This window comes from Canis lupus, chromosome 20 (genome assembly GCF_011100685.1).
Source record: "Canis lupus familiaris isolate Mischka breed German Shepherd chromosome 20, alternate assembly UU_Cfam_GSD_1.0, whole genome shotgun sequence".
Classification (NCBI taxonomy): Eukaryota; Metazoa; Chordata; class Mammalia; order Carnivora; family Canidae; genus Canis; species Canis lupus.
Genome location: NC_049241.1, coordinates 3,664,118 through 3,682,119, shown reverse-complemented (window position 1 = coordinate 3,682,119; position 18,002 = coordinate 3,664,118). Strand labels below are relative to the sequence as shown.

At 55.9% G+C, this 18,002-nt stretch overlaps 1 protein-coding gene across 1 annotated transcript in view; it reads left to right on the top strand.

Moving 5' to 3' along the window:
* The window catches only part of NUP210 (nucleoporin 210), a 105,285-nt gene extending 87,904 nt beyond the window's left edge, over positions 1-17,381 (top strand). Inside the window, exons 31-41 of the mRNA XM_038565516.1 lie at positions 397-571; positions 1,949-2,124; positions 4,190-4,410; positions 5,861-5,997; positions 8,618-8,735; positions 9,745-9,891; positions 11,420-11,670; positions 12,637-12,853; positions 14,555-14,650; positions 14,727-14,810; positions 15,965-17,381. Of these exons, the coding sequence (XP_038421444.1) occupies positions 397-571; positions 1,949-2,124; positions 4,190-4,410; positions 5,861-5,997; positions 8,618-8,735; positions 9,745-9,891; positions 11,420-11,670; positions 12,637-12,853; positions 14,555-14,650; positions 14,727-14,810; positions 15,965-16,065 (1,723 nt within the window). The 3' untranslated portion in view covers positions 16,066-17,381. The remainder of the gene's footprint in view (positions 1-396; positions 572-1,948; positions 2,125-4,189; positions 4,411-5,860; positions 5,998-8,617; positions 8,736-9,744; positions 9,892-11,419; positions 11,671-12,636; positions 12,854-14,554; positions 14,651-14,726; positions 14,811-15,964) is intronic.
* The last annotated feature ends 621 nt before the right edge of the window (positions 17,382-18,002 follow it).

Here is an 18,002-nt window from a genome sequence, read left to right as displayed (position 1 = left end):
CATTGGGACCGCGCTCAGATTCTGCTCAGCTCAGAGCCCCGTGCTCTTTCCACTGTGCCAGGCTGCCTCATGTCGGGAAATGAGAAACCATTTGCCCCAGAAACCATCTTTTACAGCAAATGTCCCCTACAAAGGATGAGAGGAGCTCAGCACTCAGTCTTTTCTCCCAGAAGCAGCGCTCTCCTTGGAACCGTCCGTTTTCCAAGTCAGGTTTCCGATGGATGACTGAGGAGGCCGTAGTCAGGCAGCCCACCCAGGTCCTGATGCGTGGGGGCCAAGATCAGGCCTTCTTGTCCTCCCAGGAGCCTGCGGGAAGCCCAGATGGCTGCCGGGCACCTCACTACGACCGCTCCCACTGCCACGCTCTGTAAAGCTGGGTCTGTGTGTTTTCCAAAGGGATGGTGCGGCATCTCTGAGCTACCGCGTCCTGGATGGGCCCGAGAAGGTTCCTGTAGTACACGTGGACGAGAAAGGCTTCCTGACGTCAGGGCCTGTGATTGGGACGTCCACAATCGAAGTGACTGCCCAGGAGCATTTCGGGGCCAACCAAACCATCATCTTTGCTGTAAAGGTAGGATCGTGTTTTCTTCCTCTTTGGAGTAGGAATAAAAGCAGTAGTGTTGAGGTAAAAGCTTTCCCCTCGTGGGGGTAAGATGGACCTATTCACCTTCCAGCAGGGAAATTGTACCTAAGAATTTACTAAAGAGTAATGTGGAGGCAGAGGTCCCAGAGGGAAAAACAATAGCATCTCCTGGATGTCAGAGCTGAAGGTCCTTGGAGATGATTGATTTCAATGGCCTCATTTCACAGATGGGGAAACTGAGGCCCGTGAGTTGCTGGGCCTGGTGCCCCAGTGTCCTGATTGGGTAGCTGGGACCTGGAACAGGGTCAGTGCCTATGAGCATTGGCTGCCTGTGCTAGATCCCTGGCGCTGAAATCCTTGCATGACGTATGTAACGACAGACAATTCAGTGACCCATTTTACAGGCAAGGAAACTGAGACTCACCATAGAAGTGAGTCACTCAGTGAGTCAAGATCTGGACCCTAGCCCATGTGTGTCCTTCATATGCATCACAACGCCTCCCACTTCCCCCTGCCATTCCATGCTCCTTAGTGCCGGGTGTCCTGGGATCCGTCCCAAGAACTTCTCTCCTCCATCTCCTCATAGCCACATTCTGAATCCCGAGTGATAGGTAGGATGCAGTATTTCAAGTCTGAGATTTTTACCTCGGTCACAGATCTGCTTCCTTAATAAATGCTTTTTCGATTGAAGGTGGGTGCCCTGCAGGGAACCCTCCATCCTACTTTTTTGAGTAAGTGGAAGGGACTCACTGCTCATCCTACTTCAGCAGATATGTGTGGAGCACCAGCTGTGTACCGGTCACGGCACCCACTGATCTTTAACCAAGATATCAGGTCTTTGAAGGGGCGAGCTTTCTGGCCAGGATAGATTTTAGTCAGAGTTCAGGGACCAAGGGCAGGCTCTCTGGAGTTCAGGTTCCCTCCTCCCCATCCTCTTTTCCCTGGGCCATCAGCAGGCACACAGTGACTCCCAGTTAATGCTTCCTCTGCAGTTCAAATGGGCATTACTTCCACTTGAAACACCCAGAGAGGGCCAGGTTTCCTAAAGAAACTGAACATTCAAAGCCCTGGGGATATTTTTACAAATGAGAATAATGATTTTTCAAAGTCATGGGTTTTGACTCCTGTTGGTTTGGTTTTGTTTTCAGAAGGCCAGCCTGCTGTGTGGGAAGGCGGGAATCTTGTCATTAGGTTGGGGCTCTCAGGAGGCCAAGGCCTTTCCTCTTTCTGTGACCTCTGAGTCAATCCAGCCCCCACCCCACCCCCAGTCCTTCTTGAGGCAGGGCCCGGCTGGGGACAGGCACCTCCTCTGAAGGGAGGCTGGTCCCCAGTGCGGTCACCCCCACACCCGCTCATTGTTCTCAGGTGTCTCCTGTTTCTTACCTGAGGATCTCCATGAGCCCCACCCTGCACACTCAGAACAAGGAGGCTCTGGCAGCCGTGCCTTTGGGAATGACTGTGACCTTCACGGTCCACTTCCATGACAGCTCCGGCGACATCTTCCATGCTCACAACTCGGTCCTCAGCTTTGCAACCAACAGGTAGGGTGTAGGTGACACTCATTTCTCACCTGAAGGTGAGTCTTGGTTGTACCTGGATCTAATTTGTGCAGGTGGCTGAGTGGCAACTGGACAGACTAGTGCCACTGAGAGGACAGCCTTGTTACCTGCAGTTATTGAGAGGAGGGGATGTGCCATGCTGGCAGGGCCACGAGGAGAAGCACTGCACTCGGTCAGGAGGCAAGGAGGGAGGGTAAAGCAGGGTCGAGAGTCTCTATGACCATGTGGCGTGAGAAGCTGTTGGTGATGTCTCCTGGTATACAGGAGGCGAGACACAGGTGTCAGGGTTTGTGGTTGGAGGGCTTGTGGTGAGACTTCTGCATACCTGTGACAGCCGACTGCAGGGGAGATGCAACCAACCCGGCCATTCGTGGGCTCTGTGAACAGTGGATGCAAATTACATCATAGGCTTTATGAAAGTTGGTCACCCCACAAGGTGCACACCTTCCAGTGCTCCAGTGCTGGTGAGGAAGAAATCTGACATCCACTGCATCTATTATGTACAGGCCTTTCCACATGACATCTTGCTAATTCCTCCCGGTAGCTCATTTGTAGAGGCCCAGAGAGGTCAAGCCAGTTGCCCACAGTACACAGGCAGAAAGTGGGGTTTGAATACCAGGTCCCATGTACTTCCACACACAGTTCATTTTGGGCTCTTTCTTACTATACCTGTGGCCGCAGGCCTTATATGAGGAGAGAGGGCACTGTCCACAGCAGGAGGAGAGCCGTGGCTTCAGTCTAGGCCTGTGAAACCTCCGACTGGGTCTGTTGGAGCACTGAGTGTCAAAGTGTAGTTCCCAGACCAGCAGCACCAGCAGCCCTGGAGAGCCCTAGGAAATGCACGTTTACAGGACCCAACAGTCTGTGTGGTAAGGATGCCTCTGGGCAGTTCTAAAGCTTGAGGACTACTGCCCCAGGGGCATACAGAACAGCTAAGAGGACAGAGAAGCATCTGGCACAGAGGGAGGGAAGATAGCTGGGGCCGGAGTCTAGGGAGTCTGGGGGCAGAGGATCATATCCAGGTGTGGGTGACCATTGCAAGTTGGCCTCCCCCCAGGCCTGCACCAGCTGTGGCCCCGATTGCTTGCATACCCAGGGCCAGACATAGGAGACGAAGCATGGTGGAGAAGGAAGCCTCGAGTGAGACCCAGTTCAAGCCCCAGCTCTGCCCTTTGTGGGGCCTCCACGGGTGAGGCAGCTCACCACTCTGGGCCTGTTTCCATACCTGCCATGTGGGGACCATGTCTTCGTCCTCAGGGCCACCTACTGAGCCCCAAGTCATGAAGGCCTCTGGCAAACTGTGGCCTCTCTGCATGTGGTAGGGGCCATGCATCTGTCTGGGACCTCGGCTGCCCTGGAGGGAGTAGATCCGGGTCCTCCCAGCCCCTGAGCACAGAGGTCCTGCTGGCCCTTTTGTGGTAGGAGCACGTCTCTCCTGGAGACGGGTCAGGGCTCTGGAATCAGAAGGCATAGTGGAGGAAAGTGATGAAGCCAGAGACCCTACCCCAGAGGCCTGCCCGTCCAGGCCTTCCCATCAGAGTGCCATTGGCTGGTGTCGACTGAGCACTCACCATGTGCCAGCTGCTGGTCTCGGTGCTTTACAGCTACCAACCTGGTTTAATGCTTACGGCAAGCCTGGGATGCAGGTGCATCATCAAATCCATTTTACAGATGAGCCAGTGGGCAGAGGTGGTGCCTCCCGAGATATCCCGGTTCACTGTCGGGAAGGGCCTGGGCAGCACTTTGCAGCTTACCTTGCCCCTCGGCCTCCACCTTCCTGCCCTGGGACGTGGGGGATGCGCTACGGGCCACGTCAGCTGCGGGCCATGGGTTCCTCCCACAGAAGAGGAGAGGAGGCCTGGTTCGTGTGGCCTGCGGTGACCTCAGATCTTGGCAGCTGCTAGATAAACTTGAGCCCGAGGGACATCAGGGGCCACAGTCAGCCAGAGGCTTTGGCTTCACCTGGCAGGGGACTCAGCGTGCCTGTCCCTCTGGAGCCTGGGACCTCTTCCCTCAGACTGAGCCTGCCTCTCCCTCCTGTGCCTAGAGACGAGTTTGTGCAGATTGGGAAGGGCAGCACCAACAACACGTGTGTCGTGCGCACCATCAGTGTCGGCCTGACGCTGCTCAGTGTGTGGGACACGGAGCAAGTGGGCCTGTCTGACTTCGTTCCGCTGCCTGTGCTCCAGGCCATCTCCCCGGAACTGTCTGGAGCCGTGGTGGTAGGTGATGTCCTGTGTCTGGACACAGTTCTGGTCGGCCTAGAAGGTAAGAGAGATGCACATTGGTCAGGGAGCCCTTCTGAGTGAGGGGCAGTCCCAGGGATGGGACTAGGCTCCTGCTGTGGGGCTAAGACCAGCAGAGCTCGTGTGAGGCTCAAGAGCAGGTGTCGGAGTCTACAGGCCAAGTCCAGTGTGCTGCCTCTTTTTGCCAACCAAATTGCGTTAGAACTCTGCGGCCCCCATTCATTCATGAGCCCTCGGTAGCCATTTTCACCCTACAAAGCCAGGGGGAGTGGCATCCAAGACCTTCGGCCCCACACAGCCCGATGTGTGTACCCTCTGGCCCCTCACAGAGGCTTCCAGCTCTTACACGAGCATAGCGCTGAGTGGTAGATGTTTCTGTGGAAATATCCCCCTATCTACTGTCTAATGGGAGGCCCTCACAACCCAACATTCAAAATGTGGCTAATGCGACTGAGGAGCAATCTGTTCCATTTTAATTCATTTCATGGCCAGTGGTTACCATGTTGGACAGTGTACATCTAGAAGGAAATGTGAGCAAAGAGTAGCCATTGGCCCCATTCAGCAGATTTCCAGATTTCAGCCGTTCACATGCCACCTGTATATGCATGACCTACATTCCTTTTTTTTTTTTTTTCAAATTGACTTCCCATTTTTTTTTAAGATTTTATGTATTCATTCATGAGAGACACAGAGAGAAAGGCAGAGACAGGCAGAGGGAGAAACAGGCTCCATGCAGGGAGCCTAATGTGGGACTCGATCCCGGAACTCCAGGATCATGCCCTGGGCCAAAGGCAGACGCTCAACTGCTGAGCCACCCCGGCGTCCCTTGAGTCCCTGTTTTTTTTTCACCCAATGAAATTCATTTTAAAAGGAAGTTAAATACTGCACTTAAAAAAATATATATATAATTGGCCAGAAGTAGACGTGGTTGTTGAGTTACTGTGTTGTATCTATTATATAATGGGATTGGCTTTTTTTTTTTTTTTTTTTTTTTGGGATTGGCTTTTAATTAAGAAATGCTGTTTAGTGCCAGCTCTTGAGCCTTGACACTTGCTTTGTTTGCTAAAAAGGGACTGGTAAACAGTTACGGGCTGTGCGGGGGCGGGGGGGGGGTGGTGCTGTGGGGAGGGCCAGCTCCCAGGTCATCCCGGGACAAGGAATGATCATGGGATTCAGATCAGGGAGGTGCTGGGGAGAAAGGGCCAGAGGTTCACTCTGGTCAGGGCCGCAGGGGGTTCCAGATGGCCACAGCCAGGAGCCTGAGGGGAGTGGCCAGATGTGGGGTGCAGAGCGGGAGGCATGGGTTCTACCCTGAGAGTGATAGGGTGATGCGTAAGCTCCCCTGACAGCAGTGTGGAGCATGGGGGTGGGCAGGGCAGCCAGGAGGCTGGCACCGTCACCCCGGGGCACAGGGTTTGGCCAGAGTATCAGTTGTGGGAAAGACGAGTGACAGCCAGGGCTTCCTCTCCCAGGCCTCTCTGGAACCTGGAGCTCCTCAGCCAGCAGCATCCTCCACATCGACCCCAGGACAGGTGTGGCTGTCGCTCGAGAGGCAGGATCTGTGACGGTTTACTACGAGGTCGCTGGGTACCTGAAGACCTACAAGGAGGTGGGGCTTCGGGGAATGCACAGCTGGCCCTCTGGGGTGAAACCCTTAGCTTTCTATACTGAATGACTCCCTTTTCTTTAAAAAACAAGCGCCAGCAGCGTGCTAGCAGGCAGGATCCGAAGTCATGAGTCTGGGTTCTGCTGCCCACTGGGATTTTCTACATAGGCCTCCACCTCCCACCTCCCCACATTCCAAATGGTGTCAAGGCAAGGGCTGACATCCTGGGCTTGCCCCCCAGCTCCCATGCACTCTGGGGATAGGCAGGAACATCCCCTGCGGGCGTCTCCCCAGGGGTCTCGGCGTGGGCGGGCCATCATGGCGATTTGGATTTGGCGTCACTGAGGAAGTTAAGCCTCCCCGGCAAGTCACCTTTTGAGTCTTTCTGGAGGCGAACAAAACTGTTCTCTCTCCTATTTATCTCCAGCCGAGAATGAATCAATGAGCAACGTCTGGCTGTGTTCCAAATGTGTCTCATTTTAGAGCCAGTGTGCACGTGATCAAATCCAGCAGGTTAACCTAATAGCTCGCATATTTAGTGCCGGGGCTATGCAGCGGGTGAGCTGGTTGCAGATAGGAGCACCTTGTGACTGATGAAGCTGTGCTCTCCCAGGAGGAGCCGCCGAGAGTGGGCAGGGGCAGCGGAGGGCTGGACGAGAGAGCATGGTGTAGGCTAAGGTATGCCGGGCTTGAGAGCCCAGCCCCGATGGCTGGAACACAGGCAGTGCAGGCGGGAGTGGAGGCCGGCGTTGTAATCAGATCATGATACACACTGGGTTCCAGGTAGTTCCGTGGAGTGTTTAAGGCATGGGAGCTCTGGGGCCAGGCTGCCTGGGTTCGCATCCCAGCTGGGCACTGAGGGGCTCTGTGGCATTGGGTAAGTCATTTTGCCTCTCTGTGCCTTGGTTTTCCTGTCTAGAAAATGGAGAGAAGAGTGTTGTAAGGATTAAATGAGTTCATATATGTGAAGCACTTAGAATGGTAGGCAGCGCTTAGCAAATATTGAGTAGATATTAGCTGCAACTGTTACTATTCCAGAATAAAGAGGTGGAAGCTTATGCCAAACCCAGTAGGGACTCATCAGGGATTTTTTCTTTCTAAGTAGAGAGTGATATATATCAGAGGTAAGGTTTGGAATGAGTACTGGTGCCTGACAAAGTCTGTAAACCCAAAGGAAGGGCAGGAGCTACAGGGTAGCCAGCCAGGGGCTGAGGTTGGGCCCTCAGCTGACCCCATCGGGTGGGCATAAACTAAGGGTGGATTTAGGGGAGATTCAGAGGGAGGGTCACCAGAGCTTGGTGACCATTTGGAAGTAGGGGTTGAGGGAGGAGTGGGCTCTGAGGAGGACTCCCCTGGGGTCTAGCTTGGGTGACAAGGTGGATGTTGATCCTTTATCCCTAACAGGGAAGCAAAAAGCAAAGAGGGGGAACTAATGTGGGTGGAAGATGAGTTAGTTGAGATGTGGCCAGTTTGAGGTGGTTGCAGCTCCTCTCTGGGGCTAGGGGTGAGATGGCAGGTGTTCCTGGAGCTCCAGGGCAGAAGGCTGAAGATGGGTGGGGGTCTACCACACAAAAGTGGTTCTCGAAGACCTGAGAGTTGATGGGAACATGCAGAACATGCCAGAGCAGGAGGAGCAGGGGCAAGGCCTTGGGCCTCCTCTGCAAGGTGTGGAGGAGGAGGAAGAGGAAGAGGGGAGAAGACAGTAGCGTGGTGGTCAGAAGTATGGGAGAAAATGGGAAGAACTAGGGCCAGAGAGCAGGTGCCTCTGCTCAGAGGGCAGTCTGGAGGCAGTGGGCCCAGCCCATAGGCCTTCCTATGATCCTACATCAGCCACGGCCCTGGGAGCTGTATGGGCTTTGGGGAGGATTGAGACCCTATCCCTGCTCTCAGGGAGATCATGTTCTGGTGGAGGTCAGACCCATGGGAGGCAGGAAGCGCTCAGGGGCAGCCCAGAGGTGGGTAGACAGCCTCCAGCTGGAGGGGGTGACACAGGAGCTGGGCCTTCAGGGGCCAGTGGGGTCAGGCTCTGCAGGGGAGGTTGAAAGCTTAAGAAAGACCCACAGCTGGGGTGTTTGGGTGCAGCCAGTGCAGGATGAGCAAAGGGGGTGGGCAGGGAAAAATCTGGGAGGACTTGTATCTGGGTAGAGGGACAAGTGATGGGGGTGGTTGCTTCACTGCCCAGGCTGTGTGAGTTGCATTTTGGCCAGGGTGATTTATTTTGAATGAATGACAGTAAAGTAAAATAGCACCTTCTCTCATTGCTGAAAGACTAATTAACCAAACTGATGAACAGAGAAGTGATTGCAACTGTCACAAGAACCAAAATCCGCAGCCCACCCCAAACTGTTCAATGAATTCAGGCCTGCTGTTCAGCTCCAGGCTCTGCTGTTCAAGAAAAGCAGCTTGTTCAGAGGGACAGAGCCAGACCGCAGGGTCTGACCAAGCCAGGGCCTAAGCCCAGCTCCATCACCTCTTGGCACGTCTTTCAGATGATGAGCCTGTCTTGTGCCCTGTGCAAGGGGCAGAATCCCGTCACAGGCAGCAGGGTGAGGTCAAGAGAGTGCCCAGCACCGAGCCCACACGTGGCCGGTGCTCACTGCAGCTGCCTCGGCTCCCTCCTCAGATAGTGATTGGTGTCCCTCAAAGGATCGTGGCCCGTTCCGTCCGCCCAGGCCAGACCGGCTTCCAGGAGGCCTCCAAAGTGACCGTCACCGTGGGAGACAGAAGCTCTAACCTGAGAGGTAGAGAGTGAGGGGCTTGCTTGGTCTGGGGAGGGGCCCTGCCAAGCTCAAGGGCTCCTCATGCCCTTGTCTGCTGCGATTTTCTCTGCTTTTCCCACACAAACTCACCCCACAGCCAGAGAGAACACCTAAACCCCCCATGGGCCCATTCCTTCCAGCTTTTGAGAAATCCCAGTCCTCCACAAGTAGAGATGGTGCAAAGAGATCTTCCTAAAAGAGCCTGGCACCCAGAAACGTCCTGTTTCTGAGTCAGAAATGCCACTTTAGCCCTCGGGCACCCGAGTAAAGAAAGCCACCCTTTCTACCACTCATCCCAGCGGGTACTGACTTAGCAGGCCTCACTGCTGATTTGGGTGTTTGTAATTACCTCTTCTGACTCACGTGCAGAACATTCGACCCTGTCCCCTGCCCCTGACAGCCCTGGACAGCAGCTGTCAGAAATAAATACATCAATACAGGCTGTTTGGGTTTTGTTTTTGTTTTTTTGTTTGGTTGGTTCTTTTTGAAACCACTTAACCGGTAGGATTAAATATGGCTGTTCTTGTTCGGATTGATGAGGCAGCTTTACTGCATCCCAGTAACCTCTGTTTTCCCACCTCCGTGCACGAGGGCAGCTGCACTGTGCCGTTGCCAAAGTGATACTCAGTGTATTAGCGGAGAAGTGTTGCCCTCCTGATGCCCAGGAATAAATTGCCCATCTTCCCCTGCTGCCGGTGACAGAGGACGTGCATTAGTGGCCCGACCCACCTGCCGGGCTGCTGGATGCAGGCTCTCGCACAGATGCTGAAATTCCGATCTGAGGTTGCCCACCACTCAGAATGACCTTCCTCATCCTTATAGTCACCCTCAGCTTTTATAGTCTGTGGCACCACTGTGAAGCTTCCGGCTGCCCTGGGAGCCCCGTGCAGAAGGAGCGTGGGGCACAGGTGCCACTTCCCAGCCCAGCCAGCCTGGGCGTGGCGGCCAGTCGTCCTGGCCCAGGCCCTTCTTACCCACCTCCCGTCTCCAGGTGAGTGCTCCCCCACCCAGATGGAAGTCATAGAGACTCTGCACCCAGAATCGCTCATTAGCTGCCAGCTCCGGTTCAAGCAAGAGGTCTTCGATTTCCCAGCACGCGACATTTTCACAGCAGAACCGGGATTTGACACGACTCTGGGTAAGTTCGGGGGTTGAATGAGAAAATTGGCTCCCTTGAGGTGTTTGGCTCACAACAGCCATCTGCGTGGAGGCACCATCAGGAACCCAGCCCGGGGACAGATGCCACTACTCTGGCCTCTGGTTCCTTCCGGCCACCGGGAGGGGTTGGCAGTCCTGTGCTGTGTGATGGCCATTGTCCACAGCTGCCTACACACACACAGGAAGGACGTGCTTCGGAGTTGGAAGACCTGGGTTCAAGGTTCAAGACCTTCTGTGCTCTTTCTAGTGCTGAGCCAGTGGGTATTGAGGCTGTTTCCCTTGGTGAAATGGGCAGGAAGGTGCCTTGCTCTGCCTACATGAGAGAGCTGAGTGGTGCACGCGAGAGATGGCTGGAGGGGGCCTGGTTAACTAGTCAAGGGCCACACTGTGTGTCTCAGCATAACTGTTCCACCGTCCATGGAGCTGAAGGCTGGAACCCCAGTCTGGAGTGACCACCTGGACCCCCAGCATGCTGGCCCTGAGAAGAGTGGTCCCCCCCTGGGGTGCTTCAAGGGTTTAGGAGGATAGTTCCTGTGACATGCTTAGCACAGTGCCCAGCACACACTCCTAGGAGTCCTCAATGGTAGCTGCCAATGTCATGATAATGATTGTTGATGAGCATTTGGCCCATTTTTCCATTCCTTCCAAGAACATGCAGCCCAGTCTTAATTAGGAGGAGTTAGCAACAGCATGATGCCAGGCCATAAGCCCAGCTGCAGCTCCCCGTGGCCCGGGTCAGCACCTAGGCCTCTGCCTAGGATGCAGGAGGTACATCCTCAGGGCACATCGCATGTGGGGCCCAAGCTTTGGGCTTGGCACAGAGCAGGCAGTGGGTGGTCCTATGCCCTATTTATTCCCTAAATGGTGCCATGAGGGGTGCAATGCTAGTTCGGTAAGGAGGCTGACTCACTGAGGGTGCTTGCCTGGCATGGGCACAGAAGGGACTCCAGTGCAGGCACCCTGGTTCCAGGCTTGGAGGGGCCTTCCAGGGCAGCACTCAAGTGTTCATTTAACTCGTTTATCTACTCAGGGCCAGGCATAGAGGATCCAACAGGTACCAAAATAGTCCTGATCCACACCCTCCCAGAACTTTCTGCTGCATCTGGGGCCATAGGCTGTGCTGGGCGTGAGCCCCAGCTGACCTGTAGCCCAGCATCGATCGGGTCATGATGTCTGTTCATCATTTACTCACTGGCACTCTGAGCCAGGATGGCTGGGCCCTGAGATGCAGAGCTGGCCCCCATGTTCCTACTCCCAGGAACGATAGGGACCTGATGAACAGAGCATTCTGAGAAGGGAGCGAGAGTGCTGGTCACAGAAAGGGTGCCCAAGCTGGACTGGGGGTACCAAAGAGGGACATCCCTGGAGGGTCCAGGAGGAGGTGATGCCTCACCTGAGCTCTGAAGGATGAGTAGGAGCTGTCCAGTTAGAAAAGCAAGGAGGAAGTGTAGCATCAGGGCATGGGTGGGAGAGGGGACAGACAGTGTGGAACACCCTTGTCTGCACAGGCCGGTACCTCTGCTTGGTCACGATGCACAGGCTGACGGACAAGCAACTGAAACACCTCAGCATGAAGAAGACGGCACTGCTGGTCACTGCCTCCATCCCGGGCAGCCACATCTCTGGAGAGCATGTGGGCGCCGAGGTGCCCTTCAGCCCAGGGCTATACACTGACCAGGCTGAAATCCTTTTGAGCAACCACTACACCAGCTCCGAGGTCAAGGTCTTTGGTGCCATGGAGATTCTCGAGAACCTGGAGGTGAGTGGCATCCGCACACAAACCAGGGGCCTTTGAAAGGACCAGGAGGAGGCAGGGAGTTCTGGGTAGAACATAGAAGCCCTGGACCACCTTTCTTTAAAATTAAAACTTAAAAATAAAAGTAAATACTCTTTATCCTTTTCTTTGTTTCCACAGCACCACTGTTACCTGTGAGCCTGTATAATTGTGTTAATTACTGTGATTTCTAGAAGTCTTCCCCAGCCAGGAGTTAAGCATGGGAGGGCAGTACTTAGCATAGGGCTTACCTAGTACCTGCTAGTGTTCAGTGAACATTTAGTATGTTCGATGAATGAAGTCAGTGCAGGGATGCGCGCTGCCATGGGGCAGGGGGAATAGCTCCAGTCTCTAACCTGTCACTGCCTCCTGCACAACTGTACTGAGCTCTGGGCCTCAGTTTCTCCATCTGCTGATGCTGGATGAATGATGTCCTGGGTCCTACCACCCAGCAAGCTGGGAGGAGACCTGGGGTGATGTGGTGAAGAGGTTTTTGGCTCCTCTGTTCACTCCATCCATGTCTCACTGCCGCAAATGTGGCTGAATATTCTTGGAGCAAGACAGGGATGAATCCACTGCTGGTGACGGAAGGCCTGCCAGGCCCTGGGGTTTGAGCTGCTGGCAATCGGCCATTAACAGAGCTCCAGGCTGTTCCCTTGGAAAGTTGGCGTTTGGTGATAGTTCATGTTAGTTTAGCATTTTTTTAAAGAGCACTGGATTAGAATTCAATGATATTGATTTGTCCTTTCCTCAAAAACACTCCACGTACACACGGTGTGCTCCTTCCCTGACTTTGCAGATTTCACGCTGTCGGTTAGAAGTACCCAGGCATCATCACTGGCCTGGGAAGTGGGGCTGGGGAGGGGTCTTCACCCCTAGCCTTCAGGAGGGGAGCACAGCATGTCAGACAGCAGCGAGGGTGCAGCTCTCCAGCCCTGACGTCTCTCCCAGGTGAAATCAGGGTCCCCAGCTGTGCTGGCCTTTGAGAAGGAGAAGTCTTTGGGGCTCCCCAGCTTCATCACCTACACAGTCGGCATCTCAGATCCTGCGGCCGGCAGCCAAGGGCCTCTGTCCACCGCCTTGACCTTCTCCAGCCCCATGACTAACCAAGCCATCACCATTCCGGTCACCGTGGCCTTTGTGATGGATCGCCGAGGGCCTGGTCCTCGTGAGTCATGGGATGGGACACAGCTGGGCTGGACCTGGGCAGGGAGGGCTGGGCTGGGTCGTCTCAGTTGTTTTTGGGAAACTGGGGGTGTCAAGAACTGGACAACTCAAAACTACAGAATGTCCTGCAAGGCAAATATCACTCATTCAAGCAGCCATGTGCACTTTGCTTCCCCATCTATTCTCAACCTGGCAGCCAGAGGGATCCTGTTGAAATGTGACTAGGTCATGCCCCTCCTCGCTCAAAATTCTGCTATGGCTCCCACCTCCCTCATGAAGTAAAGCCCAAGTCTCTGCAGCGTCTTGAAAGGCCCTACATAATCTGCCTTCCTGACCCAGTTATGCTTATCTCCCCCTTGAACACCTTGCTCCAGCCACTCTGGCCTCCTTCCTCTTTGGGAAGCCAAAGAGGCTTAGCCCCCAGCTAAGCCCTTGGCATTCACTCTTCCCTCTGCCTGGGATGCCTTCCCCCCTTGGCCAACACTCCCACCTCCATCAAACCAACCTTCCCTCAGACATTCTCTGCTCATGAAATAGGAAACCTTGAACTTGACTTCCACTCAAACCCTTCTTCTTCCATAGCACTATTCTCAGCTGTCAGCCTGTAGAATAATTAGTACAGTAGCTTGGGTTTCTACCAGTCTTCCCCAACTAGAGACTAAGTGCTGTATGTGGGGACAGCGCTTAGAACAAGGCCCACCTGACATACAGCAGGTGCTCAGTAATGGATGATTCATCGATTCTGTAGTCATTATTAGCACCTGTTGTGTGCCAGCCCCTGTGCTGGACAGAGGCCTGAGAAGCCTCAAATAGGGCATGGATTATAAACACAGTAAAAAAGAAATGATTCTAAATGTGGCTTCTTCTTAATGTGGCTGAAGAAGTGGGCGGCACCCAGAGGGGGTGGGTGATTATACCTCTGCTGGCTGGAGGGTGTAGTTCAAAGGGGCATGGAAGGATGAGTAGGCAGGGGGAGGGTGATGCAGTCAGAAGGACCCTGGGGCGATGTGCTGGATGAGGAGCCTTGAACGCCAGGCCAGGGGTTCAGGCTTTTTCTTGAGAGCAGGGAATAGCCAGGTCAGGTGTGGCTGGGAGCAAAGGGATGGGGTCAGATCAGGGTCAAGGGCACTTGAAGAGGTCCCGCCTTCTTCCTACCAAGCAGGGATGTGTCCTGACCCAGGACAGCCCGGTGAGGGTGCAGGAGGGATGCAGGTTCAGGTAGAGGGAGATAGAAGAGGAAGCCACTGTCTGGGCCACCCTGGGGCGGGGCCCCAAGAGGAGGGGTGGGCTCCCTTGGTCCATGGGCTTCGGGTCTGTCCAGTACCTTTGCCCAACCCTGACTTCCATTGTCATGCCTGCAGCTCATAGCTTGACATTTTCAACACTGCCTTGCCTTTCCGGGCAACTTGGCTGACTCTCGGGCAGCCCACACCCTCTGGACTCCCCTGGACTCCCCCGGACAGGTCTGTCCTTCCTTGGAACGGGTATGGACCCTTAACCCACTCCAAGGAAGCAGGGCCTCAGGTGGAACCAGGTCGGTTCGAGTGGCCCAAGATGGAATAGGACAGAGCACTGGGGAGACAGCCCCCCAGGGCCAGATGCGGCCCCAGGCCCAGGGCAGGCCACCTCACCCTCTGACCGCACACAGACACGAGGGAACTCGGTGGGTTGGTTTGGTGACCTGTCTTTCCATTGATCGCAGACGGAGCCAGCCTCTTTCAGCACTTCCTGGACTCCTACCAAGTCATGTTCTTCACACTCTTTGCCCTGCTGGCTGGGACTGCTGTCATGATCATAGGTGAGGAGGGCTGCCTTGTGTCCCCTGGTGGCTCCCCACCCCCACCCCAACGCTAACCAGCCCTGTGCTCCTGCAGCCTACCACACGGTCTGCGCGCCTCGGGAGCTCACCGCACCTCCAGCCTTCTCCCCGCGAGCCAGCCCTCGCCACAGCCCCCATTGTGAGTAGCCACCTGTGGCTGCGGGAGGAAGCAGGGATCGGGGCCCCAAACCCCCAGTCTCAGAAGCTCTGGCCCTGGGCAGTAGTGGCAGCTGAGGTGTGAGGCCCAGAAGGCAGACCTGGATGCTGGGGAGGGGGACAATATGCCGGCCCTGGGCCAGGAGAGCTTTCCCCGGGCCAAACCTCGCAGCGTGGAGGGCTGGCGGCCGGGACCTGTCTCTGCAGGTGGCTGGGACTGGCTCCTACCTGCCGGGCTGCTGCAGAGGGCTCTGAGCTGGGTCAGACCTGTTGACTTGGAGGTGGGGGTTCTGGACTGGCCTGATGACGGATTTCCCCGATGGAGAAGAATCACAAGGGCCCGTCTTCCTCATGGTCCAGTTGTCTCTGGTGACCCTGGGCAATTCCACGGGACACCTCTGAGAACTGCAGTGCCCGGCCAGGAGGGCACATGGCAGCCTTTCTTGTCTTCTGTTTTCCATCTGAGGCTTCTCTCCCCTGAACAGGTTTTTGCTGACCTAAGGGGGCATGGGAGGCTTCAAAGAGTCTGAATTTTGGGGAAGAGAACAGTTTTGTATAGGGTTGCATTTTCCTGGTGACCAGATCCCACATGCATTCTGGACCCCTAGAACCATAGCCTTCCACAAGCATTCCCCAGCCGTCCTTGCAGCAGGCACTGCCCCTTTCTCACCCCGTCTCCCCATGCACCCCTCCCTCTGTGTGCTGGAACCACTGCGGAATACTGGCATTTTCTCTCGAACACTCCAGAGACTTCTGCACACAGGGGAGTCTTTGTTCATGCAGCTTTCTCTGCCCAGGAGCGTGGTCCTGCCCAGGTGCACAGGCCCTTGTCCCCACACTCCCTGGGGACCCACGGACACTTCCATGTGGCCCTGAGACCCACTACGTGTCCTCCCCCACAGGTCTGCTATGGGAGGTCAGGGCCTATGCTCCAGGCCTCTCTGCATGTCCAGTCATCACACGTTCCTTGGGTGACATCTCTTCGCCAGCACAGGGCTGCCTGGGGGGGGCCCGGGCCTGGCGGGTGGCCGAGGTAGGCAGCCGACACTTCCTCAGCCGCTGTTCGGCACAGCCGCTGAGGAATGCCCGGCTCTCCCGTTTGCTCTGTCGCTCACGCCGTCTCTCTTTCCACCCTAGATTTCGCTGCCTCGTCACCGACGCCTTTCAACGCGCTGCCTCCCAGCCGCAGAGCCAGCCCGCCCTCAGGGCTGTGGAGCCCCGCATACACCTCGCACTAGTCAGCGGGCCCAGGTCCTGATGCCCCTGTGCCCCCGCGGTGGGGACAGCCCCGCTCAGCTCGACCCGGAGCCCAGGCCCCCTCGCTGGCTGCTCTGTGGTGTCCTGTAGGCTCTGCTTATTCTTACACGTCGGAGTTGCCGCTGGCTTTGTTTGGTTTTGTTCCTAGCCTTTGCTAAGACTTTGGCTCATTCCTTTATGCCTGGTTGTCGAGGGTTTCCGGACAACGTGCAGCCATGCTTTTCTTCCCCTGCCGTCTCTAGAACCACTCTCTTCTCAAGACTTCGAGCACGCAGAAGCTCCGTTTACTAGGAGGGGATGTTACTGCGGTGGCCTCAGGGAAAGGACTTTTTAATTACTTCTTAATTTGTGTGGGGTTCCCCCCGACCATGTGGAAACTTCACCCCTAGTCTGGCTCCTGCTAGGAAATGAGGGGAGTGAACACATGTGAATGTCAGGTGCTCACCCCGTGACTGCACAGAAGCCTTAGGAACGCAGCGATGGGGACCCCACGTTGGCTCCCCCTGCCCTGGGGGACACTAAGGGGCCACAGGAGCTGCGAGCCAGGCTACTTTTTGCCCCTCTGTGGGCCACTGTGAATCAATGGCATCCTCTGTTTCTGTTTCCTAAGCATGGAAACGTCTCCTGGACTGGGCCGCAGCCCCAGTGGGATGTTTGGTGGCATCTGGTTCCTTTTCCTTCTCCCCGTGTCTCTGCCCACCTAAGGGACATGGGGATCCTAGTTAGGAAAACATCCTTGAGCCAGAGGCCGGGATCTTTCCTTCTGTTTGTTCTTCTGGAGAAGCCACTGTGTTCCACCCAAGCACAAAGACCCAGTGTTACCTGTTCCCCCTTTTGTACTATGGTCATGCACCTCCGCAGACCTGAGCCTCCGGCCCGCCCGGCGCGGGACCGGTCTCCCCGTGGCAGCACCCTGCCGGGCCACGGAGCCCGACCCTGGCCAGTGAGGAGGGTGGGCCTGCCTTCCGGGAAGGGGCCCTCCTCCTTCCCAGCCCCTTGTCCCTGCAGCGTCCGAGGCCTCCGAGCCAAGCGCCGTGCCACTCTCAGGAAGAACTGGAGACGCATCCCAGAGCCAGGCACGCGTGCTCACCGTGTGCGGGAGTCATCCGCTCAGCTCCAAGCCGCACATGGGAGTCCACTTCAGGCCTCCAGGGCTGGGCTGTGCGATTTATTTTTCTAAAGCTGGAGACAGGAAGAATTGTGCCTTTGCATATTACTTAAGCTCAAACTGACAACTTCGATGTAAATAGGCGCATTTCTATTGGGTTTATTTAATAAAGCTCTATATCATTTCTTACGAGGGGCGTGCTCATGGCTGGAACTGCATGCGTGCTGCCCGGGAGGGACCCAGGCTCTGGTGACTTTGTTTCTGGTCGCGGGGGCTTGGGGAGCAGTCCGTCCTGCTGCCCCAGTGCGCCACTCCTCCCTTCTCTGGCTGGCCACCAAGGCCTCCCTCCCTGCTGTCGTCCCCTGGCTGCCAGCCCAGGGTCCCCAGAGGTGCCCGAGGATGGGGCCCTGCCCACACGTCACTGGCTAGCCCCACGGCCCCCCTTTGTCTCTCTCTCTCTCCCTTGGGCACCTCTCACTCTGCATCTGTCCCTTCCTCCTGTCACCCTATTTTCACCCCTGCTCTCAGAAGCTGACCTCCCTGAGGCCACCACTCCCCACACTGACTCCAGCCTGGACTCCACCCGCCCTGCCCACCAGCACCTGCCTCCACGTCCCCAGCCCCTCGCCCTCTGCCTGTCCCAGTGCTTACTCCCCTCAGGGATGGTCCTCTGCCCCCTGCGACCCCCAGGGCCTAGCCTTCTGCCTTCACAGAGCACGCACCTGGGCGCACCCGGGGCCCAAGGTTCTGCAGTCCTGCGTCACGGGTGTGGAAGTGGAGCAGAGGCCTGGAGAGACCAGGTGGCCGCCC